This window comes from Patagioenas fasciata, chromosome 26, assembly GCF_037038585.1.
Source record: "Patagioenas fasciata isolate bPatFas1 chromosome 26, bPatFas1.hap1, whole genome shotgun sequence".
Taxonomy (NCBI): Eukaryota; Metazoa; Chordata; class Aves; order Columbiformes; family Columbidae; genus Patagioenas; species Patagioenas fasciata.
In genome coordinates this window covers 3,227,759-3,254,212 of record NC_092545.1, presented here as the reverse complement: position 1 = coordinate 3,254,212, position 26,454 = coordinate 3,227,759, and the positions used below count along the sequence as shown (strand labels likewise).

The 26,454-nt window shown below is 48.9% G+C and overlaps 2 protein-coding genes across 15 annotated transcripts in view; one reads left to right on the top strand and one right to left on the bottom strand.

Annotated features, from left to right (window-relative positions):
- The window catches only part of AAK1 (AP2 associated kinase 1), a 77,872-nt gene extending 72,281 nt beyond the window's left edge, over positions 1–5,591 (bottom strand). For 2 of the 12 annotated variants that reach the window (XM_065856860.2, XM_071799407.1), the window contains exons 1-2: positions 5,219–5,588; positions 4,792–5,119 (exon numbers count right to left, since the gene is read on the bottom strand). In XM_065856860.2, coding sequence (XP_065712932.1) covers positions 4,792–4,954 — 163 coding nt within the window. In that variant the 5' untranslated portion in view covers positions 4,955–5,119; positions 5,219–5,588. Of the gene's footprint in view, positions 1–4,791; positions 5,120–5,218 lie in introns of all 12 variants that reach the window. The other 10 variants (XM_071799410.1, XM_071799411.1, XM_071799404.1 and 7 more) reach the window with 9 other exon arrangements.
- An 8,840-nt stretch (positions 5,592–14,431) lies between these two features.
- On the top strand, positions 14,432–26,054 carry ANXA4 (annexin A4). 3 transcript variants are annotated; one of them, XM_071799326.1, is made up of 14 exons: positions 14,432–14,522; positions 14,623–14,718; positions 18,706–18,762; positions 19,636–19,711; positions 20,262–20,356; positions 20,634–20,747; positions 20,921–21,011; positions 22,173–22,252; positions 22,663–22,719; positions 22,931–23,024; positions 23,536–23,631; positions 24,047–24,105; positions 24,428–24,550; positions 24,784–26,054. In XM_071799326.1, exons 3-14 carry the CDS (start codon positions 18,760–18,762, stop codon positions 24,841–24,843), a joined length of 948 nt encoding a protein of 315 aa, XP_071655427.1. In that variant the 5' UTR covers positions 14,432–14,522; positions 14,623–14,718; positions 18,706–18,759; the 3' UTR covers positions 24,844–26,054. The 3 variants fall into 3 exon arrangements, with proteins under 3 accessions (XP_071655427.1, XP_065712860.1, XP_065712859.1); XM_065856788.2 differs by lacking the exons at positions 14,432–14,522; positions 14,623–14,718 and adding exons at positions 14,871–15,159; positions 17,891–17,947; XM_065856787.2 differs by lacking the exons at positions 14,432–14,522; positions 14,623–14,718 and adding an exon at positions 14,872–15,159.
- Positions 26,055–26,454: the final 400 nt, after the last annotated feature.

Genomic DNA, 26,454 nt, shown 5'->3' with positions numbered 1-26,454 from the left:
TCTCCTTAAATACAAAGGTGTTACTGCTGGTATCACAACCAGAGGTAACCTGTCCATATACAGCTACTAGGACACTCCACAAAGCCTTAGTTGGATAGTTAAACCCTGTATTTTCCACGGCCAGAATCCCAAAACTATGCTAAGTAAACAACAAATTCATAAGGCTCTTGCAGCGCTGCTTGTATTAGAAACTGTTCTGTTCTAACAGAGAGGATGACTGCAGAAAACAGCCCAGTGCGGTCACAGGGGGACAATTGTGCCATTAAACACGCTTTTAGCTACTATAGGTGTTACGTAAGAAACAAGCCACCCCCTGTACGATCCCAGCCCCTTTCTCTGACACATTGCATAAACCTTCCGAGCGCGGCTCTACGATGCAAGTCTCTGGGCTACACAACTTCTCACACAATTAAATCCACTAACACATTTTGCCTTCTGGTGACACGTAGGGACACGGCACACACTCTGCCCCAGCAAAACCTGCGCTGCTAAAAGCGTCAAAGCACTTGGGATCCCTTGACATTTACCCAATAACTCACTTGGGATTCCTTACCAGTTTGCCTGGCTTCTACACTCTAAAAACCTAAAACTACTAAGACACAGAGGAGCCAATATCCCCCTTAGCACTGCAGAGCACATGTACACGCCCTGCCTCACAAGGTACACAGGAAAAGCAACAGAGAAAAAAAGAATTAAAATCACATGTCCCATTCCAAGAGGAGAAATAGTTTAATTCCTAATCCAAATGTCACTGGTCAGCTGATTAGCAGCTGGCACTTGGCAGAAGCTAGAAGGCAAAAGCTGGCAAAATACACTTCAAAGTGATGTCTTGAATGCAGCCACACTGGAATTGGGTTGAGGGTCATGGAAATCTGCAAAATTTATCTAAGATGGGGTTTGGTTTAAAGTTAAGTTATTTCAGAAGAAGTTCCCATGTAATTTTAGTGACTTCAGGCTACGGTGCTGCAGGGAAAGGGAGCACTGAGTATACGCCAGGTGGGGTCAGTAGGAATCCTCTGCAATGGGGCCAACCGCACATTTCGGCAGCTCTGGGGCCTCCATCCCCACTGGGCACAGGTTGTGCACTCATAGCCTTACCAAGCTCCTCAAACACCTGCTGGTCTGCAGGTCTGCCCAAAACCCACAATGAAGCTGGCAAATTGAAGCTAATTTTCCATTGGTTTATAATGTCTACTCTTAATGCTTCAAAATATATGTTAGCTAGCAGCACACATCTGAAAAAAATGTCAGGGAAATGCCTGACAATTAAAGCCTAGTCCCCTAATTTACACGTTTTTAAGGGCAAAAGACTACAAGCAGCACCTTCAGAAAAATCCTACTAATTCAAAGAGAGACTTTTCACAGGCCTGAAGAAATGCAGCCTGTATCTTTTGCTAGAAGGAGACCAAGACAAAATCCTAACTCAAACACACACCCCATCAGTGCTTACAGGCCTTGAATCAACTCAACACGCCTACAATGTGGCAGATACAGTAACAAAAAACAGAGCCCCTGAAAACTGGACCCTGGGGCAATCCCCACCTTGGCTGGTTGAGCTCAGAGTACACGTGGCTTGTGGTGCCAGATCTACCACACGTGCACATCCCACAAACTCCTCAGTCAATTTCTGACTCTTGGTAACATCCTTCTAAATGTTTCTGCTGTTCTGGCCCTCATCACAGAGACATCACCCACCTTATAGCTCCAGGTGGGTTTTGGGGATAGGGTTTTTGTTTGTTTGGCATAGACAAAAAGCCGCATCCAATTTGATCACACTGTTTCATAAGCAAACCAGTAAGATAGTAGCCTGACTCACCCTCACACTCAAATGCCTCCTGGGCACCCATCTCAGCTCCTCAAACACCTTCAAGTCTGTAAACCCCCCCAGCCCACACCACAGAACTCGGCTGATGCCCTCAACTCAGCCCCGGCCTTGCAGAACTCCCTGGCTAATCCCCACACAAACTTTGAGGGGAATTTTCAAGAGATTATTCATACTATCACATGGATTAGAGCAAAAGGACTACAGACTCAACCAAGAATCAACTATTGCAATATACTGTTTGTAAAAAAAAATACTGATTCACTGGTATTACAACACCATTGATAAACAACCAGGCAAGTTCCTTCTATATTACTCCCATCTACTTCCTTCCAAAAGCAATGAATGTTCCTCCCCACCCAGGAAAGCAAGCACCCAGACACAACTATTTTTAAGGAGGAGAGGAGCATACCTAAGCACAGTGGATATTTTGGGGGATCTACACAAGAGGCTGTGAGCCCGTGGAGCCGTCTGCCATCTGGCACCCGTCACGGTGCCTGCGCCACGGGCTCCCGGCACCCGCAGCAGCTGCTCAGCAGAGCCAAGGTGCCCAGTCACAGCTGTGACAGGCACAGGTAAATCCCAACACTTTTCATTCCAAAAGTTCTGCTTCAAGCAGTTCCTTGGGCTTGCAATTCAAGTCTCCTCCACACCATCCATTGCCATTTCAGAAGCTCGCTCTTTTAAGCCAATTTTACATCTCATTTATTTTGTAGGCTTCACGTGCTGCAAACAAAACACGGGCCTCTCCTCTCCTTTCTAAAGCAACAGTGGTGAAATATGTTCCTTTCCCACACAGGATACTCCTCCTCCTAAAGAGCTTCCCAGGGGACTTTTCCTTTTAGCAGAAATAGCCAAGACTTCACAAGCTGCCTTTTCAATGCTGCTGAAGCACCAAAATTCACTGCAGGTCCAAAAGTTTTCCAGATAAGGATTCAGACATCAGTCGTGCAGGGACCAGGTTGCCAGCGAGCTCCCCAGGTCTCCAGCTGAGTCAGCGAAAAAATGCTGTTTACCAGCACTTGGGGAATACAAACAACTGCACCAAAAGGCCAGAATTACATAAAGGAGCAGCACCTCTGACCCACGCTGACTCCCCAGACCTACCTTTCCTATAAAGGAAACAGCATTTTCACCCCTCTGTTCCCAGCAAGAGGCAACAACCTGCAAAGCCACCTTGCTCTGTCCCCTTGCAGAGTTCGCTCACCAAGTGGAAGGATTTCAGATTGCCCACACCAGAAGTCGAACTGTGGGGAAAATAGTTTACCAGAAGAATTTCATCGCCTTATGGTGTGGGCAAGAAGAGAACACAGCACCTATTTCACAGGCCCGCTGCAGCTCGCTTGGCCTGTGCGTGCAGATGTAAGGGCTGCAGCCAACACCAGGCCGTGCTCCATCCAGCCAAGACAGCAGAAGTCAGAGGGAAAAGCACCCCCCAAGCAGCAGCTCCTCCAGGACAGTGAGGTACAGAGGGGAGGCACTTGTGTGCAACCTGTGCTCCCACCTTTGGCAGCTGTAGCTTCAGCCACCGAGCAGGACAGAGCCCGGTGACACACCGGCTCGCTTCCCGCTGCTGTCAGCGCCGGGGCAGAACCTGCCAACAGATTATTCATCAGCAAAAAAAAGCCTCTGTTTTCCCATGTTAGCAGGATGAGGCCAGTCTGCATCAAAAAAAATACCGTGATGGCTTCTCAGGCTTAGTTCTTGTAGTTCCTAAGCTCCTAGGGCCAAAAAGGCCTTGGAAATATCAGCCAAGGTAAACCTATATCGCAAATGTCAAGTCAGAAAAAAAAAAAAAATCACTATAGTTACTGGCTGAAGGATTGTTTTCAGAGCTGCTCTCAGCCCAGCATGCAGCACAACATATCAGAAACCACATCTGAAACATGGGCACAGATCTGTTTTCTTGTACACTCTTTACAAACCTGAACGCACACAGCACGCACAGAGTCTCTTTTCCATTTTAGGGTTCTTTCTGCAAAAGCCAACACAGGTCCTCCCACTCAGCTCCCAGCCAGCAGCTCCCCTCTCCTTCACAATTACAAGAGCAAAACAAAACACTGTTTTGACTGAAATTGCAAAGGATGCCGCGCAGGAGATGGACCAGGAGCAGTTCTGAGGAGGTCAACATCTCTCTGAAGGTCGAGGGTAAGGTTACCAGCCAGAGCCACTCAGAAGGTTCCTTAGAGCCCAAACAAATGAAATGTAAAATGATAGTTAAAGCAGCAGTGCTGGTTACAGTTAAAAAAATACCACCAGCAGCTTGCTGCACTGTAAGCACTGCTCACCTAAGAGTTTTATAATCCCTTCTCTTCATTTTAAGTTCTTTAAGCGTTTTATTTTGAAAAAAAAAAAAGTGATTTGGATTACTACTTCCCCTGCAGAAACAGCACACAAACAGAAACACCTCATCCCAGCTCACAGGTAGCTCTGCTCAGCCTACCTATAGGTATGACATTCCTACAAGGAATTTATCCAGCGTTTTATTCTTCTCTGCTTAAGGTAGGAAAGGAGACAACTGGCTAAAGAAACTTAAAGTGAAGACCACTGCTCACTTTATTTACAGCATCTTGTTCTGCACCAAAACATTTGATAATTTTGGGTTGGCTTGGGGTTTTTTGTTTGGTTGGTTTTGGGTTTCGCTTTTTTAAATCTCAGTTTAGGGAGGGTGGGAAACAATTCGCTTCAGAAAGTCCCTCAATTTCTAAAGCATTATAGAAAAAAAAATAACCCAAACAAAACCAAACCAAATCCAGCAAACTCACACTGGGTTTACACCTGAGAAGACCAGAAATGTCAGCTTGCAGATGCCACTGGATGGCAAGTCTGCCAAGGACAGTGAAATATTTGGGGAACTAGGGGCAAAGGTGGAGGCAGAACGCAAGGGCAAGGCCAGAGCCTCCCTTCCCAGCTTCATGAGGAAGAGGGGGAGGCAAGAGAGGCCAAGGCCAAAGGCACCGGGGTCTTACCTTCCGCCAGCACCTCGTCCACCGTCACCTGGTAGCGGCCGACGCTGAACACCCGCCCGATGTACCCGCTGCCGGGGCCGCCGGAGCCACCGCCGCCGCCGCTGGTACCCGACCCGGGGCCAGAGCCGCCCTGCTCCCGGCGAGAGTCAAAAAACTTCTTCATTTCTCAGGAGGCAGCAGCCGCCGGCTGACGGGGTCGACGCTGTTCGAAGGTCCCAAGCCCCTCCTGGCTCCTCCCGCGGCCGGGCCGAGGCCGCTGAGGGGACCCGGGGCCCCTCGCCTGGCGGGGCCGAGCGGAGCAGGCGCGCGGTCCTCCGGGGATTCACACCTGCAAAACCACAGCGGGTCACGGGGAGGGAAAGGCGCCGATCCCCGCAGCGCGGCCCCCTCAGGGCCGTCCCGGCTGACAGGGCCCCCCGGCCGGTACCTCTTTGCGTGCGGGAGGTGCCTCCATGCACCCCGCAGCGGCGCCCAGGGCCGGCCGGCCGCAGCCCCAGCGGCTGCCCGCGGCGGGTCACGGCGGGGGCCGTCTGCCGGCAGGGCCCGGGGCCCGCATCGCTGCCTGGCGGAGCTCCCGGCGGCCACCGAGCCCGTCAGGGACCGACCCCTGCGCCGCCGCCAGCCCCCGCCGGCCCCATCCGACCAGGAAATGGGCTGTCACAGGAAGTCCCGGCTGCCGGCGGGAGCGCCGCCCCCGCGCCTCCGCCAGCCCGGAGGGCTCGGCCCAGTCCCGGCCACGCCGCCCCAGGATGTCCCCCCCACACCGGCGGACGCCCCGGGAGCGCGGCCGCCACCCGCCGCCCCACAGCGCGGAGGGGCGAGCGCCCTTCGGGTGGGGGGGTGGGTGCAATGGCGGCAGCGGCCCTGCCGCGAGGCACGCTGGGAGCGGTAGTTCCCGCCCACCGAGCAGGAGTCGCCACGGGGGCGCATTGGACTACAACTCCCGGCATGCAGCGCGGCTCCCCGGGGCGGGGGGGAGTGAGGGGGCGCGGGCGGGGGGCGACGTTTTGGCGGGGCCGTGAGGGGCTCTGGAGAGAGACCCCGGTGCGGCGGGGAACGGGGGGTGCCCGGGGGCCATTTCTTCCCTTCCACGGGAGAGGTGGGCATAAAAATCCTGTCAGCGAGGAGCCGCGGCCCACGCTGGCACCTCACCACACCTATTTAAATTTATCTTTGAAGTAGTGCCCTTAAACTTGACACTTTCCTGTCATAAAAATAGAAGCCCCCCGCTGTGCCATCTTGGGTTTGACCTGAAGCACAAGGCTGTCTTCACACAGACCCTGCTAGTGCTTGGTCCGAGAGCCTCAAATAAAACTAAAAATAAACCAGAGATATCCCCAGCCCTCAAAATCACTGAGTGTTTTAAACCTGGCAGTTGGTTTTGTAAAGCCTGCACGCTGGATTAACCATTAAATGGCATCTTTCTCCTCCCCACTCCCGCGCCTCACACAGCTTGAGATGTTCACACACAGCGATGCGGCTCCAAGAGCCCAAAGCCCTTGGGTCTGGCTTCAGCGGAGTTTCATTTAACTCGAATCTTGTGAAACTTCCCTTAAATGCATTTTGTGTTCTTTTCAGCCTTTTTTTTTTTCCCTCGGAAATCAGGAGACTTTTCCAGCCTACAGCATCCACGGCAGCTGGCTCCTCTCCTTTCCGTATGCGATAACAGGGAAGGCCAGAGCTGGGATTTCAAACAGCAGAAAGAAACGTTGAAATGGCAAAAATTGCTCTCCCCTGCCTGCAACCCAGAACACAAAGCCCTGAGGAGCGTGTGGCTGCCAGAGAAACGCCTCCATGACAGCGCCGCTCGCCCTCCTCCCCTCGGACCGAGGCAGGAGAGGAAACCAGAGCGTTCTCACATTTTCCCCACAACCATGATTTCCTGTATTATGGTCATAACTACAGCCGTCCTGCTGACAAACTCCTGTCCCAAACGGATAAGCTGGTTACTGTGGGATGGCAAAAATATTTAACTTTTGCACAGCCCTTTTTCCTGCGTCACTTTTGGGTACGGGCTTCCAGGAACGACAACAAGATGGGCATGTTGTAAACAGGTTTTCCCCAATGTCTGAAGACTATTAAGACGCATCTAGCTCTCCAAATAAGCAAGTAAAATTGCTGGTGATAATATTTAGCGTGTTGGATACACAGATCTAAAAGCGCATCACTGTATAGTTGCTTTTGTGCTGAGGCACAGTTAATTACAGTTAATGCTACAGGTCTCCCATCCTTGTTCTTAGCAGTAGGTAAGGGTCTACAAGCCCACCCTGCACCTCAATATCCTCCATGCCCCCCCTCATTCACCCATAGTTTGTAGGGGCTCCTGTCTGCACCTCATTTCCAAGTGTCATGTAGCACACACCCGGAGCCCGCACGGCTGGAACTGCAATCACGTCGGCAAACACAAGCGTGAGAGTTGTCCTTTCTCATTTCACAGGTTTTAATCCTCATTAAACCTTTCTGAGCTGTGGTTTGGGGCTGTGTGAGGAGTTGCTGTGTGAGGAGTTGCCAATGGTCCATACAGAAGGTTCACTTGCCCTTCACGTTAAATACGAACTGGGTGAAGTCCCAGTTGCTTCTATCCTTTTTTTTCTTTTAAATTACTCTAACCTGCGAAACATGCCTCGATATCTATTCAGAAACACCCAGTACAAAAAAAAAGAGCCCTATAATCAGTGATTTCTGGGGACTCTGCAGAACTGAACGATTTCCAAGGAAATTGGGCATCTCTGTACAGTACAGGGAAATGACTCATTTCCAACTGGAGAAGATAAAGCCTGCTGCCGTGCAGGGAGTGCAGATGCACTGCTGAACACCCTCGCCAGCCACCGAGAAGTACTTTAGCTACATATACCTGGGAGCGGTGAGGTATAACACAGACAAGCGTCATGTACAGCTGCAGGGCCCTGATGTTCTGGCCACAGGCACCAAACTGTCGGTGACTGGTTTGGGGTGCAAAAGCTCAGCAGGAGCTGATCCTCAATTGCAGATGCTGATGTTCTTTATTCAAGAAGGCACGAGGCTCTGCTGCTCTGCTGCAATCCCCGTGGCCTTCACGGGGATCAGAGAGAACTGAGCCCAAAAGCTTTAAGTGAAAAAGCTGATCAGCGATTGCCAGTAGAGACGTGGTCTCAGTATTAACACTTTTGTGTTAGCCTGGAGCAACTGCGGGGTGCTCGTAGATTTGTTCCACTGCAGAAAGAAACCTCAGCCTGACTAATACTGTGAATCCCAAACGCTGAAATGTAGCTGTTCAATCTTGTGATGCTGCTTTTAAAATATTTGCGTCCCAGTGCTGCGGTCAGCAGAGCTGTTTGCCTGCGTATCGTCTCCCTGAGCCCTGGCTCCCCTGTGCAGCTAAGAAAAGGCATTCAAATCCCCAGGAAGAAGCACATTAATACAGCTGCATCCCTCTTGATCAAACTTTCCAGACAGCTCAGCATTTTCTAAATAAAAACAGACGTTTGGAAAGGTTTCATGTGATTAACCCACAGGCGACGGCACACTGTCCTCTCCTGGACATTTCGAGAGTGGCAACGAGGTGGAAAATCCTCCGTAACTATCCAGGGGCAACCAAGTAATAATCTTATTTTCCTGTGTTCAGTGCATAATAATTAAGTCTTCTCATGTCGTTATTTTTATCTTGACAAGAATGTTGTCCTAAACACACACGTTTACTGCAAAAATTTCCATTGAGATTCTTACCAGCTGGAGGGTACTAGAGCCACTATTGTATCCTCTTTCTGCCTGTGTTTTCTGGAATCCAAGGATTTATTTTAAGCACAAACACTCCTAGTATAACCAGGAAAACCATCACTTTACCACCTCTAAGAAAAGGTCAGCTCTCAAGCACCCCATCATCTAGTTTGCAGTTTGGCTGGGTTCGGGGTTCTGCGGAGCAGCAAAAAGAAGACTCCAAAATTCATATCTGTATTTTACCTGGTTAAAAATTAAAACTTCCCACTTCTTACGTGCTCCTGTTTGCCCTTGGAAGACATACCCACCAGCTCCAGCAATGGCTACACTTCCTGCAGCTAGAAGCCAACATCTTCCATTAGTGGTAATGGCACTCATGGCCTATATATATATATATAGTAGATGCACATGGAAATAATTGAGCTGATTGAGGTCTGTGGGCTCATACATATTTGATATAATACTATACATAGTGTGGATTGATACTGTGTACCTCAACAGGATTGACCACAAAGTCAAAAAGAGCCATGTTTCTCAAGGAGCCTGGCTACGCACTACAAATCTATGCCATCTTTTAAAGCAGCTATCATTATATTAAGAGAACTTGAAGACTGAGGGTACCCTCAGGCTTTTCTGTCCCCAAGCCATCCCCCCTGGGCCTCTACCCAGCACCCTGTGGTCACTGTGACCGTCACTTGGGTGCAGCTATAGGACAGGCCTGGCTGTGGTTCTGTCTTTGGAGCTTGCTGGGTGAGCTCCAGACTTGAGTTGTATAAGAAGAGCAGTTTCTTACTTCTGTTTAATCTCCTTATCAATGATCTGGACAAAGGGATCAAGTGCACCCTCAGTAATGTTGCAGATGACACCGAGTTGGGCGCAGTGTTGATCTGTGAGGGCAGGAGGCTCCACAGAGGGGTCTGGCCCGGCTGGATCGATGGGCTGAGGCCAATTGTCTGAGGTTCAACAAGGCCAAGTGCCGGGTCCTGCGCCTGGGCCACAACAACCCCATGAACGCTGCAGCTGGGGAGGAGCGGCTGGAAAAGGAGCTGGGGTGTTGGTGCCAGCGGCTGAACATGGGCCAGCGTGTGCCCAGGTGGCCAAGAGGCCACCAGCATCCTGGCTGGGACCAGCACGGTGTGGCCAGCAGGCCCAGGGCAGCGACCGAACCTGTGCTGGGACCTGGGGAGGAAAAACCTCGAATCCTGGGGGCAGTTCTGGGCCCCTCAGCTCAGGGCTCAAAATGGCGGCACCAAAATCACCTCAGGGCTCAAAATGGTGGCACCAGGGATACCAAAGTCACCTCAAAACTTGAAATGGCGGCCCCAGGGGTGGCGGGATCACCTCATGAAAGCCCTTGAGGTGCTGGAGCGAGTGGAGAGAAGGGAAGGGAGCTGGTGAGGGGCTGGAGCACAAGTGTGATGGGAGCGGCTGAGGGAGCTGGGGGTTCAGCTGGAGAACAGGAGCTGAGGGGAGACCTTCTGATCTCTGAACTGCCTGAAAGGAGCTTGGAGCCAGGGGGGTCGGGCTCTGCTCCCCAGGAACAAGCGCCAGGAGCAGAGGAAACGGCCTCAAGTTGCGCAGGGGAGGTTGAGGTTGGATGTGGGGAACAATTTCTTCCCCAAAGGGCTGTGGGGCATTGGAACAGGCTGCCCAGGGCAGTGCTGGAGTCACCATCCCTGGAGGGCTGGACAGACGGACATGAGGTTCTCAGGGTAGTGCCAGGGGTGGGTTATCGGTTGGACTCCATAAGTTTGAGGGTATCTTCCAACCCAAATAATTCTATTATCACGTTAAGATATTTAATGTGTTTTCCCCACTCCAAGCACTACATCAGCCCATGATTTTTCACAATATTTCCATGAAGTGATGAATACGTGTGTGCCTTCGAAGTCCCCCCTCACTGGGCAGTCAGAGCTCTGTTTCTGTCCCCCAGAGCTGGGTTGTAGCCAAATTACAGAGCAGCTAAGTAAGATAAAGCTACATAGAGGCAGATATTAATTAAGACGAAAAAAATGAAAGCTATTCATTTCCTCTTCAGAACTATATGTATGCTAATTGAAGAAAACATTCATTAAGCCTATTAAATGAAAGTTAAGTTGGATAATGCATTTAAGGCTGCTGGCAGCAATGGTGCAGCAGTTCATAGGCTGCAGCTTTGGGGGGAAGGGTTTGGGTTGTCTCACAAATGATATTTGGCTTCCACACGGGCAGGAGGAGTTTCCCTCACTGGCTGTGTCTCCATGGAGCTGGCAAACACCCCAAGGCCTTGGGCTTAAATGGGATCAATTAGTCTTGACAGTGGTTTGGGGTTTTTTTGAGGCTAAATTATTATATTTGTATAAACTGTACTGTGAAAGCAATTATAGTGGTCTAGCTCAGAATTTTGCAAGGATGGAGACTCTGCAAAGGAAAAGGAGAGTGCTTGTGGCTTGAACGCTCTCTTGTCCCTAGTGTTATATCCTGACAAGGAGTGTAATTCCGATTGCACTGTATCCACACCAGGAGAGATCTTTCTAGCAAGTAATGGGCATGGCTTCTCAAGGCTGGGCAACCCCAGACCACATGAAGCCTCCTGGGCACCTCCTGCCCCAGCCTGTGCCCCAAACTCTGCCAGGATGTCAATGCCAACCTGTTTGCCCCCATTCAGCTTGAGCAACGGAAGGTGAGACAACACAACCAGGATCGAGAGCAACTTGTGTGACTGCAAAGGGCACTTTGGAAGGTAAAAGTGTCACCCCACAAGCACCTTAAGTGTCCTCACAACCCCACTGTGGAGGTGCTTGCTGACTCCATTCCCCTTGGACGGCGTTCGTTAATGCAGGGACCAACAAAGCCATTGAACAACCAGTGGCCCAGGACTATTTGCCTTCCCCGCTGTTTATAGCTTTAGCTAATAAAAGAAAACAGTAGGCTGGGCTCACGGCCAAGTGCAGCCTTAAGTTTCTGGGTAAGAGAAAGGCAGAGCGTGTGGGTGTTTCTGAGACAGTGTCAACGCAGCATATGCTGTGGGACAGCAGCGCGAAAAGCACCGAGCGCAGTAGCACCCGCGACGCCGTTCTAGTTGTCACTGTTAGAAATCGTAGCAGCACCCAGGATCTCTCTCCTCTTGTGTGCCTGCCTGCAGAACATGCAAGCGTTCCTGGCTTAAAAAATCTTATCATTGAACCGCACTTGAAATGTGGAGTTTGAGTCCTGGCTCTTCACTGTCTCCCATTACCATTTATTTTCTAAGGCACATAGACCACCATGTCTAAGTTGTCTCTTGTTTTAAAGGCACTTAGAGGGATTTTCTCAAATAATTTCTGCTCCCTGTCGCTTCTTGGCCTTACATGACGTGTGAATTTGTGTAATCAGCCCAGGTCTATCCGGAGAGCCCTGGTACGCTGTGCTCAGCGCTTTGGAAGGTCCTGCCTGGACTGGTAAGATGTGGAGCGCTGCACATTCCCCAGGTGATACTGACGGTACAAACAGTGTTTCTGATGGCTATGGTAGGTAATGAAGAGCTAAGAACACTTTTAATTTCTTACACGAATTGGAATATTTTCTTTTTCCCACCTCAAATAAACCTTGCTTACCTATTTCTGGGAGTGTGTTGGTCACCTTCCATCTTCTCTTTGTAATAAAAGGGCTTTGCTCAAATAATAGAATAAAAGCTTCAGGCTGGCTCTTTCTAGTGTCATCCCCAAAACACCCCTGTTTCTACACCCAAGTTACCTCTGATTTGTGGAAATGAACTCTTAATCTTACACAGCGCTGAACTGGCGGTAAGGAGACATCCTTGCTCTAAGCATCAAAAGTACCCCTCGATTTCTGCAGCAAGGCCCAGTATCTGTAGTTAACTTTGTGATCAATCTGATATTAATCTGCAGAACGTGAGGATTCTTCACCCTCTTACAAGCACGAAAATGAGTGCTGGTTTTCAGCCTCCATCCTCTCTGCGCGCTGCTATGGAGACAATCTGAGCCGCAGCATCGCTCCCACTTGGGCAACAGCTGAAGAACTTCATGTGCAGGGGCTGCCGACTGCAAACTGCTGGTGCTCCAGCACAAAAACGAGCATCACCCTATGAGCTTCCCAAAAACACCTGCACAATCCCCAAAGCCCCAAATTCTGGCCCCTGCTTAAATCTGTAGGAGGTTGGCTAACGACTTCGTTAGAGCCAGGATTTGGATCTCAGTGAATGAGGCTGTTTCTCTAAAGCTAAAGGCAGATACCTGCTAATCAAATGACACACTGAAAGCTCCTTTTTCCAGCACCAGGCTCCTCTGCTCCCTGAGGTGCAAATTTAAAAAGCCACGTCCTGAAGGCGAAACCAAAAGTGCTGCCATTTGCCAAGAGGTTCAGCTCTGTTCTCACTGTGAGACCTCAAATAAACACCCCCTGCTTAACAGGCGGGCTGCTTGAGCTCTGTTTATTTACTTCATGCACACTGCCCATTCTCTCTGTGACCTTTCATTTTTATACGTCTTTTGTAGAAACAGAACAGCAGGATGCAGTGGGAATACAGAGCAGGTACGCAACGGAGTCAAGTCTGGGGATTTGGAGAGCTTTATGGCAGGGGGGTTTAACCTAATCGATGGGACAAACAGTGAAAAGCCATGTGCTTTGTCACTTACTACACCGTGAGCAACTCTGGTTTTGATGTGAGGACAGCAAAGTTCTGCTAGACAGTGCTGCGGGTAGTTAAGGAGAGCCGCAGCTTTTCCATCCTTTAAGAGATCAAAAGCACATGCTGAGAGATGAGCAGCCCCTACACAAAGGGCTCCTGCAGAGACAAAGCTTTGTCTCCTGAACCTTCTATAGGTAATTTTTCCTACAGCTACAACCCTTCCTGAGCAGAGCGGCTCCTGCAGCAAAGCACAACAGGGTGCAGACATCCACTGCCCCAGCTCCCCTGTCCTTCCATCCACCCTCCAGATCAGCTCAAATAACTCTCCGCATGGTCAGAAGCTTTTGTACTTTGGATTTTTTGTTCCTTTCTGGTCCAAATAATAGTGATTGTCTGAATCAGACAGCTATAGAGCCAGCATAACCAGCCAAGATTATAGGCAACGCGGCTGCGTGTTGGGTCAGGATCTGATTTCTGAATGGCCTAAGTTACATGACTAATTTTGGATGGCGAAAAACATCCACACAAACACTTTGCACCCTCAAGTATTCCTCCCTACTTGGAGCCTCTCCCAGGGGGAACGTAAAGGCTAAATCATGAATGGCAGGATTGGTGCAATATTTAAAGGATAAATAAATTCCAAAGAAGATGAATAACTTATGGTCTAGAATAATTCCTGTTGCATACACCAGTGACTGCAGCGTCAGAGCCGTCCAGTCCGCGGGGTTGAGGAGGCTGGAAGGCAAACAGAAGAATGAAGCTTTGAAAATACACAGGCTAAAAAAATCAGAGGCAACGTAAGATGGAGAAACACGGCAGTTCTGCTGGTGGATTAAAATAAGCGGGTATGGGCCCAGCTGACGTGCGAGGAAGGGATGAGAATGGAAACTTTAGCAGATGTAGGAGAAGAGTCTCTCCTTAGTGACTGTTGACAGTATGTCCTAGTCCACACTCCATCCCGCTGGGGGCAAAGTGCCAGATTTTACAAGGAAAGAGCCTCTGCAATGGAAAAGGAAAGTGCTTGTGGCCTGGGTGCTGGTTTTGTCCCCCGCCGTCCCCGCAGCAGCAGGAGTGGGTGGGTTCTGCTCCATGGGGTGCAGGAGACGGAGCCGCAGCGGGAGCGAAAATAAACCAGCGACGCAGCCGTGCGCTGGAGCACAGCCTGCGTTCAGGATGCTAAATTTAGGTCTCTTCCAGCAAAAGAGCATGTGCAGAGAGGCACAGGCATGAGAGATGGCAAAAAAGAAGAGAAACACCAGTGAGGGTTGATTTACTCATTATAATAACTGTACTTTCAGCGTCAGAGGAGGCCAAAGTCCCTGAGGATAAACGCAGGGAAAGCAAGATATGTATTATTGCAAGGCTGATTTCCCTCTGTCAGCCTCACAATCTTGTCTAAGTGTGACCCTGGCAGCGGCACATTGGGGTAAAACCGAAGTCCCTTTGCCTCAAGTGTTTTGGCTTTAGGGCGGTGCCATTTGTTGGGTCAGGAATAAGCACCTGTATGAAAATAATCCCTCTTTCAGGAATCATGTCTGTTTGTGGTGCGGAGTTCTCAGGCAAAGGGGAGCAACGCTGAAGATGTGGAGAGGTGCTGTGGGAGCAAAGGAGATACAATACAGGTAAGAAATGTCCACAAAGGGAGGAGCAGGATTCCTGCTCGGGGCTGTGTGTGCTCCACACTGTCGTTCCACTCGCTCCCCCCTTGGGTTTGCCCGTTCAGCCGCAGCACAAAGCGAGACGTGAGGCTGGAAATGCTCTGCTCCCTGAGCCTTAACAGGCAATGCCGGGCAGCGCGGACACCACCCGAGCCTACCAGGCCACCTTTATTTGCAAGGCCCTCTGTGCAACCCCAAAAGTGCATTTCCTACATGTGCGTGAGGTCCCCTGGAGCTCTGGCAGCTGGATTCCAGCCAGCTGTTTGCGGAAGGGCACAGCGCACAGCCGAGAAATCTGCTTTGCGACACCAGTCCCACCCCGCTCCAGGGCGGGGACTTTGCCATTCGCCACAAACCCAGCAAAACTCTCGCCATCCCCACCAAGGCACCCACTGGGGACAGCAGGTGAGCACCCAACGAGCCAGGGGGTCCCCGTGGGCAGGGGGAAGGGGCTGCAGGGCTGGAGGGGCTTGGGGTGATGCCAAGAGCCGTCCCCGCTGCACAGGGGTGCGGAATGGGACAGCCCTTGGCTGGTGGGTGCCCCATGGCCACCACGACACCGGGGCAATGGGGCAGGGGGTGCAGGGCTGGGGGCGGCCGGCGGGGCCAGGCCATGGCAGCAGGAACATGGCTGATTCTCCCAGCACGGCCCACACAGGTTTGACTTCTTCTCTCTGCTGTGGCCGAGCTGGCACGTCCGCCAAAATTGAAAACATTTTTGGTGGGGTTTTTTTGCAGTTTTATTCAGTTTTTCAGCTTTTGCAATTACTTAAAGTGCTTCAAAACTGTACGTTACATATAGGACAAGTGGCTGTTTTCAGTGGACAAAGCTTTGTAGTAATTTCTCTTCCAGCTTTATATGAATTTCTCTTCCATGCAAACCCATTCTAATTTCTAGGAGAGCATTAAGCAAACCTTCAATTAGAATGGACAATCAATATTGATAATTGTATGAAAAAAGACATTGCTTTGCAGATTTTAGCAGCTGTATTACCTTGTTTTTGTGCTATTCTTGATAGCTGATAATAGGCTAGCACCACTCCCTAGCTGGTAACAAGTTTAGGCATGGAAAACCAGATAAAAGCCCAAAACCTGGGCTCTAGCAAAGATAGATTATTATTCCTTCTTATTCCCTCTCTTCTTGGGAAGGAATCTGAGGAGGTGACACAGCTCAAAAGGCATTAGATTGTCCCAAAATAAAGATCTGAAAAAGATTAAGATGTCCATGGTAGGGTATCAATTCCTGCTGTACCCCACTGTACGACATCTACCTCTAACTCCAGCTCACGTTGCAGATGAACGTGCATTTGGTTTCCTGGATGCCGGGGTGCGAAGGGCAGGAGGTTTGTGCAGCAATGGGGGCACAGCCTGAAGGTGGGACCACAGGGCTCTGCTAACTCCGCATTGTATTTTTACCCCTTTTGAGGGCAGCGGCCCAGGGAAAGGTCATCGTGTGGGAGGTGCTGGGGTATTGCAGCTGGCTGAATATTTCTGAGCTGCAAGGCGGGCTGAGATTGTGGTCAGGCACCCAGAGCTACTCTGTCTCCCCAAAAATAAGCCCTACCCCGAAAATAAGCCCTAGCGTGATTTTTCAGTATTTTTGAGGGTGCTCCAAATATAAGCCCTACTCAAAAATAAGCCCTAGTTAAATAGTGTCCAGGCAGCTATGCATGTAAAACAGTAAGCATCATTTGGAGCAAAAATCAATATAAGGCCCTGTCTTATTTTCAGGGAAACAGGGTACGCCAGGGTGCCGACCGCACAGCCAGCTGTGGAGGCAGCTGCAAACAGCTGGCATGGCAGAGCCATGGAAAAGCTGATGTGGTGCAGGGTGTGGGTTTGTGTCGGAGTCAGCGAACCAAAGAACTAGTCAAACGAGTCCAGAGTTTGCCTCGCCACGGGCCGGCTCGCAATAGGGTGGTTTTCCACTCCTTATCCCAGCTGTAGGACTGGCAGCATGTCTGTGAGCTCCGATTTGGGGAAAAAAACCCTGTATTTATATCCTGTGGAGCTGTTGGGAGCGTTGCTTGTTGTGTGTGCTCTGTGCACAGTCAGGAAAACTTGATTCAGAGCAAGCCTAGGTTTGAATTGGCTGGCACACGCGATAGTTTTGGCCGTTTTCTAATAAATGATGTTTATTCTGGATTCAGCTTTCTGAGGACATTGATGCGGCCTTATAACTGCCCGATGAGCTGATAAAACCTGCCAGGAAAAAGTCATCCATGGAAAACATTTGAATAATGGGAGGGATGCTTCATATACCTGTACTGATACCACTGGAGCCTGTTCTAAGCCAGCTTTACTGTATCAGCAAACTCAGGCTTTTATTGAGGGATGAAGCAGATAAGATCAGGATGGATCAGCAGGGCACCTCGGCCCCTGCACTCTGTCCTTTCCTCCTGGTTTGGGTTCTTTCTCTCAGTTCATTTGCACTCTGATTTTTTTCTGCCTCCCACCACCTTTTCTTTGTTTATTGAGCTTTCTTTTGCCCTCTTATTAGGCTAAACCAGCCTAATATTCCTGCTTCTGTGCACAAACCGAGTGGTAAAACCGCCTCAGAAAATCACCTGGGAGATTCAAAGCCATTATTTAGTGTCTGACTAAGGCAAATAAAGTTGGCTTTATATTTCTATAAGAGATTGCAGCAGAGCAAAGATGACTTTTCTGAGGCATAGGTCATAATTCAACCACTGAAATCTATAATCAAATGAAAGAAAGCAAACTCAACGCTAATAATTTTCCATATGTTGCCTGACTGCACAGGCTGTAATAATGTACAGATGACCTGGAGAGCACCGGGAGTGCCCGTGCGTAACACAGCAACTGTCACAGGGGAGTTCACTTGCCAATCGTATCCTGGATTTGTAAGAGTCATGTGAAGCATGAGCAAGGACACTCCTGCTCTTGCACAACGGTCTGGGCTCATTGATAGCAGCAATTAAGCCCCATGCGCAGGATTAAGGGGAAATATCATCAGGCGCTGGCATCATTACTTCTGCTTAAGGGCTTTAATGTGAGAACCGCAGCTCATGCTGGGTTGAGCTGGAGCTGCAGGGACGTGCACCTTGTCCTAGTGCTGGACATCCTGTCTACTGACTGGGGACAGGGGAAATACTGCGGCTGTGTTCATGTGTAGGTCCTGTGCATGAAAACAAAATTACAAGCAGAAGAAATAAACCTGGGGAGAACACAAGTAAGCCTCTTTTTTTCCCTTTCCTTTCCTTTCCTTTCCTTTCCTTTCCTTTCCTTTCCTTTCCTTTCCTTTCCTTTCCTTTCCTTTCCTTTCCTTTCCTTTCCTTTCCTTTCCTTTCCTTTCCCTTCCCTTCCCTTCCCTTCCCTTCCCTTCCCTTCCCTTCCCTTCCCTTTCCATCTCATCTCTTTCTCTTCTTTCTTCCCTTTCTTTCCCTTCCCTTCCCTTCCCTTCCCTTCCCTTCCCTTCCCTTCCCTTCCCTTCCCTTCCCTTCCCTTCCCTTCCCTTCCCTTCCCTTCCCTTCCCTTCCCTTCCCTTCCCTTCCCTTCCCTTCCCCTTTCCCTTTTCCCTTTCCCTTTCCCTTTCCCTTTCCCTTTCCCTTTCCCTTTCCCCTTTCCCCTTTCCCCTTTCCCCTTTCCCCTTTCCCCTTTCCCCTTTCCCTTCCCTTCCCCCTTCCCCCTTCCCCCTTCCCTTTTTCCTTTGGAGGACTTTAACATTCAGTCCAAACTGCAGTCCTACAGAGCATCACACATTGCACCAAACGGAGGAGATGTTGAACCCAGCAGATTGTAAGAAGGAAAACAATTCTCCTGTCCCACCCCAGCACGGGGTTACCCTTCATGTGCTTATCTATCCCTTGATGTTGTCGCTGCGTCCCAGGAGTGTCTGTGGAAGCTGTCAGGCCCCATTAACTGGCGAGAGTTGGTATATTCTATTAATAATTTGCTAGAAAACTAAACTTCCTCTGTTTTTTATTACAGTTGTCTAACCGCCTGAGGCCTCAGACAGTACCAGATTGACCAAATACAAGAGCGATGGTGAGTGCACGTTTTCTGTGCCACGCTGTGCCAAGCATTTGATCAGATTAACGTGAGGAGTGTAGCTCAGATAAGGACACAACAGGAAGAACACGGCCACCATCTGTCTGTTTATGGGGGGGGACTTTATCGCTTTCTGCTGCTTCCTCATCCTAGAGGAGAATGACCAACGCATGTGGGATTTTCCATTTTGGCAGTTAATGGCAAATCCAATCAGATATTAGTTCAAAGAGCAGAAATTTCTCCAGCTAAACTTCCTGGGCATATTATTCTTTCAAGGCTCAGGTAGCCATCTACACAGTAGTTATCCCTGTGTTCAGAAAGCCCAAGCTACATGGGTGTTAAGCAGAGTTTTGCTGATGGGAAACACAGAGAGCTTTGTAAGAACTGGTGCAATCCCACAAAACGGCATCGCATAGTTTGTGAATCACCCTTTTGAGTAAAACACTGCACTTCCCAGTGCTTTATTTTACAGAATGATGGTCTTAGAGAAGTCAGGAATAGGGCTTTGATGGGAACAGCTTCTTCTATGGTTTACATAGAAAACTGCTGAGAAGCAGCCGCGGCTGGACTGAACAGAGACGTCAGGCTGCCTGCCGTGATTTAATTGCAAACCAGATACTCCATGGGCAGCTGTATGAAGAGATTTTCTCCGTTTAGTTGTGTCTCTGCGCCTTATTTCTTATGTGGCTGGGAAGTCCCTCTAGAACAAACAGTTTGTCTTTAGCATGGAACCCTTGTAGAAAATCATTTGTGTTTGGTGGGTGGACTTTTCTTGCTGCCACTGGTTTGCATCTTTTGAGTTGATTTTTTTAAGTTCAGCTTTACTGTATGTAATATCTGCCTTTCATAACCCCTCTCCTGTGGGTTTAGGCGACAATCAAGGGGGTCTCGAGCTTCAGTGCTGAGCAGGAAGCACAGGCGCTAAGGAAGGCTATGAAGGGATTGGGTAAGTTGGTGTCCTTCTGCTGCTAAAACCTGTTTTTTCCCCCCAAGCATTGGGAATGTTTTGTCTGGTGGTTTGTTAGGAGGGGAAGTTTGCCATTTGCAAAGCGACTTGATCAGACTGAGGCCTGAACACAGCTGGAGATCCAAGTCTTGGCCACAAAAACATCGCTGGTCAGGCTCTTGCCTTGTCTCTCCTGCAGAAGCTGTTGAGAACCATAGAATCATAGAACGTCCTGAGTTTGAAGGACCCACAAGGATCATTGAGTCCGACTCCTGTCCCTGCACAGGACGACCCCCAAATTCACACCATGTGTCTGAGGACATTGTCCAGTCGCTTCTTGAGTCCTGCCAGGCTTCGGGCTGTGACACACCCACAACCAGGTTGTGTATAGAACGGAAGACGTTGACAACCAGGTAGTGTAGGGAACAGAAGATGTTGAGAATCAGGTTGTGTATGGAACAGAAGATGGCTAATAACACACTTTGGACAAGACCAGAGCAGGCTTGTGGTTCCTGTGCAAGCTTGACTGGTTTCCATTGGTTTCTTCCAGGCACAGATGAAGATGCCATCATCGAGGTCTTGACCAAACTGAACACTGCCCAACGTCAGCAAGTTCTGATCACCTATAAAAGCAGCATTGGCAGGGTAGGTGGTCTTCAGAGATAAGTGACTGTGGCTTTAACTGGGAGATGCAGACAATGTGGGGTTATAACACTTGGGTGAAACGTGAACAACACCCCAATCCCCACAACAGCAAGGTTGGCACAAGATTTTCCTGCCAAGTTCATTTTGATTTGGTTCACTTGAGAGCAACCGTTCATCCGAGGAGGGCTGGAGCATGAAGAAAAGGGGTGAATGAGTTCTTCCCATTCTCAAAGGTTGTGTCTGCTCCCGACTCCTTTCTCTTCTCTCCATCTTGCAGGATTTGATTGATGACTTGAAGTCTGAGCTGAGTGGGAATTTTGAAAGGGTGATCATTGGTCTGATGACTCCTACCACCATGTACGACGTGCACGAACTGAAGAGGGCTATGAAGGTTTGGAAATCTTCCTTTTATGTTGCTTACGTTCTGGTCAATTTAACATGATATGGCATAATTATACATTTATTATTATATATATAATTATATATTATATATTTTAAAAATCCTAGTTGCATATCAAACCCGTTGTCATTATAATCTGGGATCTTGTCTCTGCAATTCCCTAGGGTGCAGGAACAGATGAAGGTTGCCTGATTGAAATTCTGGCTTCTCGCACAAACGAAGAGATTCGTCGCATCAATGAGAACTACAAACTTCGTACGTAGTACAAACTTCAAACCATTATCATACTGACTGAAAAGTCACATGTGTGTATGCATGGGCATGTAAAGAAGAAAGAGAAGGGTCTGTTTAAATGTGACAAATAAGCCAACACAACTATTATCATGTGTCTGGAGAGAAGCTCTGAGCTAAATAAAGAGCTGTCGAGAGCAGGACAGCTACCAGCCCCAAGGATTAGAATTTCACCCACAAAATAAATTGGTGTAAATAAAATGGGGTCGGGTGGTTATGTCTATCAGTCAGATGTCTGCCCATGTGTAGTTCTATTGCCAGTTTTAGACTGGCTGTGCCACTTAATTTTACCCTGAAGCACTAAATATGGTGGCTGGACTGCTGTGATGATAGTCAAGAAGGCCACCAGCATCCTGGCTGGGACCAGCAGGGTGTGGCCAGCAGGCCCAGGGCAGCGACCGAACCTGTGCTGGGACCTGGGGAGGAAAAACCTCGAATCCTGGGGGCAGTTCTGGGCCCCTCAGCTCAGGGCTCAAAATGGCGGCACCAAAATCACCTCAAAACACAAAATGGCAGCCCTAGGGCTGGCGGGATCACCTCATGAAAGCCCTTGAGGTGCTGGAGCGAGTGGAGAGAAGGGAACGGAGCTGGTGAGGGGCTGGAGCACAAGTGTGATGGGAGCGGCTGAGGGAGCTGGGGGTTCAGCTGGAGAACAGGAGCTGAGGGGAGACCTTCTGATCTCTGAACTGCCCGAAAGGAGCTTGGAGCCCGGGGGGTCAGGCTCTGCTCCCCAGGAACAAGCGCCAGGAGCAGAGGAAACGGCCTCAAGTTGCGCCAGGGGAGGTTGAGGTTGGATGTGGGAACAATTTCTTCCCCAAAGGGCTGTGGGGCATTGGAACAGGCTGCCCAGGGCAGTGCTGGAGTCACCATCCCTGGAGGGCTGGACAGACGGACATGAGGTTCTCCGGACATGGGGCAGTGGTGGACTTGGCAGTGTTGGGCTAACAGTTGGACTTGATCTTAAAGGTCCTTTCCAACCTAAATGATACAGTGATTCTATGATGTTTAGAGCCCTGAGCAGAGTTCTACACTTACCTGGCTTACAGTTGGTAAGTGTTGTGCACAAACATTGCCCATGTGGTGGATGTGTTACTAACATGTCATTTGTGTGGGTGCTCTTGCTAGAATACGGCTGTACCCTCGAGGAGGACATTGTCTCTGACACATCTTCCATGTTCCGAAGAGTTCTCGTGTCCCTCGCCACGGTAAGTCCAGGCAAAGGGAAATGAGGGTGAACCTGCCCGGTGCTGGTAGACACGTCTCTCACTTCAGTGATGAGGTGTTTCAGGGTGGCTATTATTTCACTTATCTTGTATTTCACCTCGCCTGCATTTCACACGCAGCTTCCACAGGGAGAGGAGTCTGACGCTGGGTACGTGTTAATGCCATGCGCTCTTCTTAAAATGGCCCAGTTAAAGTGGACTGTTGCTTGTTTCAAAAGCAAGTATTACATAAATCACATCTGGGCCATGTTTTGCTGTATTTGTGAGCTACCACTCAATTTTAAGGATCTCATTATGCCCCTCCAGTAACTTGTCTCGAATGGGGAATTTGCAGGACTTGCTTCCACTCGTTGCTCTGGTGCAATGAGTTTTTCATCCTTCTACCCCCACAGGGAAACAGAGATGAGGGAACATATGTGGATGGTGCCCTTGCTCAACAAGATGCTCAGGTGTGTATCAATTTTCTTCCTTGCTGTTCCTGTACATGTGATGTGTGGTGAGTCCCTGCTTTTCCTAGACCTCCTGTTTTTCCAAGGTAGAACAGTAATCCCAAAGCTGTGCAACACAGCAGCAATCCAGGTGGAGACCTGGGCTCTCTCCTCAGTTTTCCCCCTCAGGGAAGCCTCTTCACTTACTTTGTCTGTTCATAATGTCTTCAAGTGCCTGTATGAAGCTGGGGAGAAGAAGTGGGGAACAGATGAGGCTCAATTTATGACCATCCTCTGTACACGGAACAGGTTCCACCTACTAAGAGGTAGGAGCCTCTGCCACGTCCTGCATTTTTTCCCTTGTTTGAGGACAATACTTTCGTACTTGTTAATTAACTGATTGTGGACTCTCCCTGAGACAGCAGGTATCCTAGAGCCCAGTCACACTGAACTCTTTAAGACCGTTTTATTCCCTCCTGAGACAAAAAGGGACTTGAGAAAAACATCAATACAACTCACTCCGGCCTGTAAATTGGAGATAATGAAGTGTGACTCCCACCGGGGCAGAGAGGGAAAGAAGCATTTAAACCACTCTCATTAACTAGCAGTTCTTGAAAATGCTAGCAGCAGCGGTGGGCCAATTAGGAAGACAGTTGATAATTAAAATGGATTATTTCTGTGGGGCAGCCCTGATTTGGCTTACAGTGTCACAATAATGGTACGATGTTCATACAGAGTCTGAGGGGCTTGATCTTGCCAAGCGGTCCTTGGTGGTTTACACTCTGTATGCCCTGGAGCATCTCACCCACTCTTTTTATCCCTGACTCTTCCTCCTAGTTTTCGATGCCTACAGAGAGATTGCTAATAAGGACATAACAGAGAGCATTAAATCTGAGATGTCAGGAGACCTCGAGGATGCTCTGTTAGCCGTGGGTGAGTTCCCCGCTTTTAAACTTTGCCTACAAAGTAATTAAATAATTAGAGTTATCGTATCTTGCCCTGGCTGGCTGTAGCTTCAGGAGGTAGCTACTGTTTGTCTTTTTTTGCAGATGCAATTGGGTGAGAAAGCTCTGTGCTTTATGGTATCGTTTGCTTTCCGAAGTGATGCTTTGGTAGCTGACATTTGCTCTCAGGAAGCACTAACGCCTTAAAGAAAATGTTAGTGTGCATGGAGACATCGTTTCCAGCCCGTGACTGCGGGTGTCTGCGTTGTCCTTGCTGTTTGCTGGCCCTGAGCTGCATCTTTACAGAACGAACACCTTCACTGAGAATGGGCTGGAAAGGTTTGGAAGACCAGCTCCTTTGGTTTTTATTGACCTTCATTCTCTTGTTCTTGTCTCCCCTGCAGTGAAGTGCATGCGAAATAAACCTGCGTATTTTGCTGAAAGATTGTATAAATCCATGAAGGTAAAGAGCTTTTAGTGTGAGATTGTTATTATTTTTCCCCCTTGCCTTTCCATACTCGAGTCAGTAGCATGAAGCAATCATTAGAGAAAGAGAATCTTTCATTAACTGGGAAAAAAGGAAGATCTGAGCTTATTTATGGACCTCTTTTCCCATTGGGAAACTCAGAGCGATACATTTACTGGGGAGCACACTGCTAGGGGATCCCTCCACTAATGTAAAAATGCTCCGATTAGAAACAGATCCCACAGAAGACCAAGTGCTAAAACCTTTGTGCCTCTCACTGATTTATCCAAAAGACTTCATGGTTGGTTTATTTCTTTAGGGCTTGGGAACAGATGACAACACGCTGATCCGGGTGATGGTGTCCCGCTGTGAAATAGATATGCTGCAGATCAGAAGGGAATTCCTGAGCATGTACGGGAAATCGCTCCACTCCTTCATTAAGGTGAGATTTTCAGTGTTAGAAATGAGCTGGATTTACTAAACAGCTTAAAGTAGACAGGTCCCCACTTGACACCTCTTGGGTATTTCAGAGGAGACTTTACATTTATGTACTGAAAATGTTCCTGAATGTTCTTAAATTGTCAAAGAGGATAAAAACCCTACAACCAATTGTACCTGCTGGAAAGAATCCAGCGTGGAACGCTACAACTAATTGTGTTCCTTTTTCCTTTCTAGGGAGACTGCTCAGGAGACTACAGGAAAGTTCTGCTCAGACTCTGTGGTGGGGAGGATTAAAGGATTCCTGCTGTACTGCTGGGCGATGGGAAGTAGCTGATCATAAGGATTTCTTTCTTTTTAATTTTTCCCAATTATCTTACTAATTGCTAAGAGCATTGACGTTGGTTAGTTAATGCTCTGGTTAGATAACGGCCATTCCGGTTGACCCTTTGATACACTTTTATGCTCGGAACACCTATTTGTCTACTAATCAGGCTAGCAAAGCCCGTCTTAAACAGAATGCTGCAATCAAATATATAAAAGCTAAATTATTTCCTGACCAGCTGTTGCTTTGCCATTGCATTGACGAGCAAAACTCAATCAAGTGAAGCAAACTGGGATGCAGAATGCAAGACGCTGCACAAGGAGAAATTAACCTCATCACTACATGGAGAATGCAGAACGCAGGCTTGCTTCAGTCTTTGCAAGATAATTTAAACACAAATAAATCAATCATCTAAAATATTAGCCCTCTGTTAGTGTGGAGCATTAACAGCCTTGCTGCACTTTATATATATGTTGCCTATAGACCTGTAGGTAGGGAAGATGTCACTGGTGACATCAGAAAACTTGCTGCCCCGGTTACAGGGCAGCCTTGTGTCCTTGGTCTGTCTTAACTTGCGGGACTGTAAATCATCAGGGTTACGTTATTAACACAAACCCTTCCTCTGGCCAAAGCGATGTCCTTAGAACGGTGCCTTTTCAGGATTGATCCGTCCCCAAAACCGCGTCTCACCAGCACTCCCTGGTGCCTTAGGCCGGGATGCCTTGTCCGGGGGTCACTCACCGCATCTCCCTGGTGCCGGCTGGGTGGATGTGTCACCATGTCACCGGCACAGGGTCCGCTTTTTGTGCCTATGCCAGACTGGGACATCCACACCAACCTCTGGAAGAGACTTTTTCCCAGGCCCTACACAACTGAGCGTTGTTTTCACTAGAAATATTTGGTTCTTATTTGTCCTCGCAAGAGGCCAATAGGCTTGAATAGGAGATACTTCCATGGCCTCAAATAAAACAACTTACTTTCTTGCTCTCTGTGCTGCAATTGGAGATACATTCCTTAGTTTTGGTGGGAGCTTTTTCCAGTTCTGCTGGAGCGTTCTTCTCAGTGAAAGAGAAATTGTCTTACCCAATACAACGGGCTCACAGATGCACTCAGGCTTGGGTTTGTGTTTAAATGCTTTGTGTTACGTTGCTTTTTAAAAATGAATAAACAATTCATTTCCATACCTTCTGCCACTATTGTGTGTTCTGGGAGAGGAAATGTGAAGTAACTGTGTCCTTATTTAACAATTTCTGTGCTCCACAGATGCTTTTTCTCCCTTTTTCTTCTGCACACACCCTCCAGCCATAGAGTGGGGTGCTCAGGGCCCTGGTTGGGGTGATATCGCCCCAGGGGACACGTCTGTAAATCCATCGCCCACATCTCTGCAGGCCATTCATGTAGCAACACCATAAATTCTCCTCCAGCAGCGCTCTGGGAAATGGTTTATAAAATCCCATCTCTGTGGCGGGAACTCACCAGCATGTGGGGCAGGTTTGGGGTGCAGCGCCGCACCCCCCAGCTGCTGCAGTTGGGCAACTGTTGCTGCGCTCACTTGCAGCTCAATAATCATGTGCAGATCATGG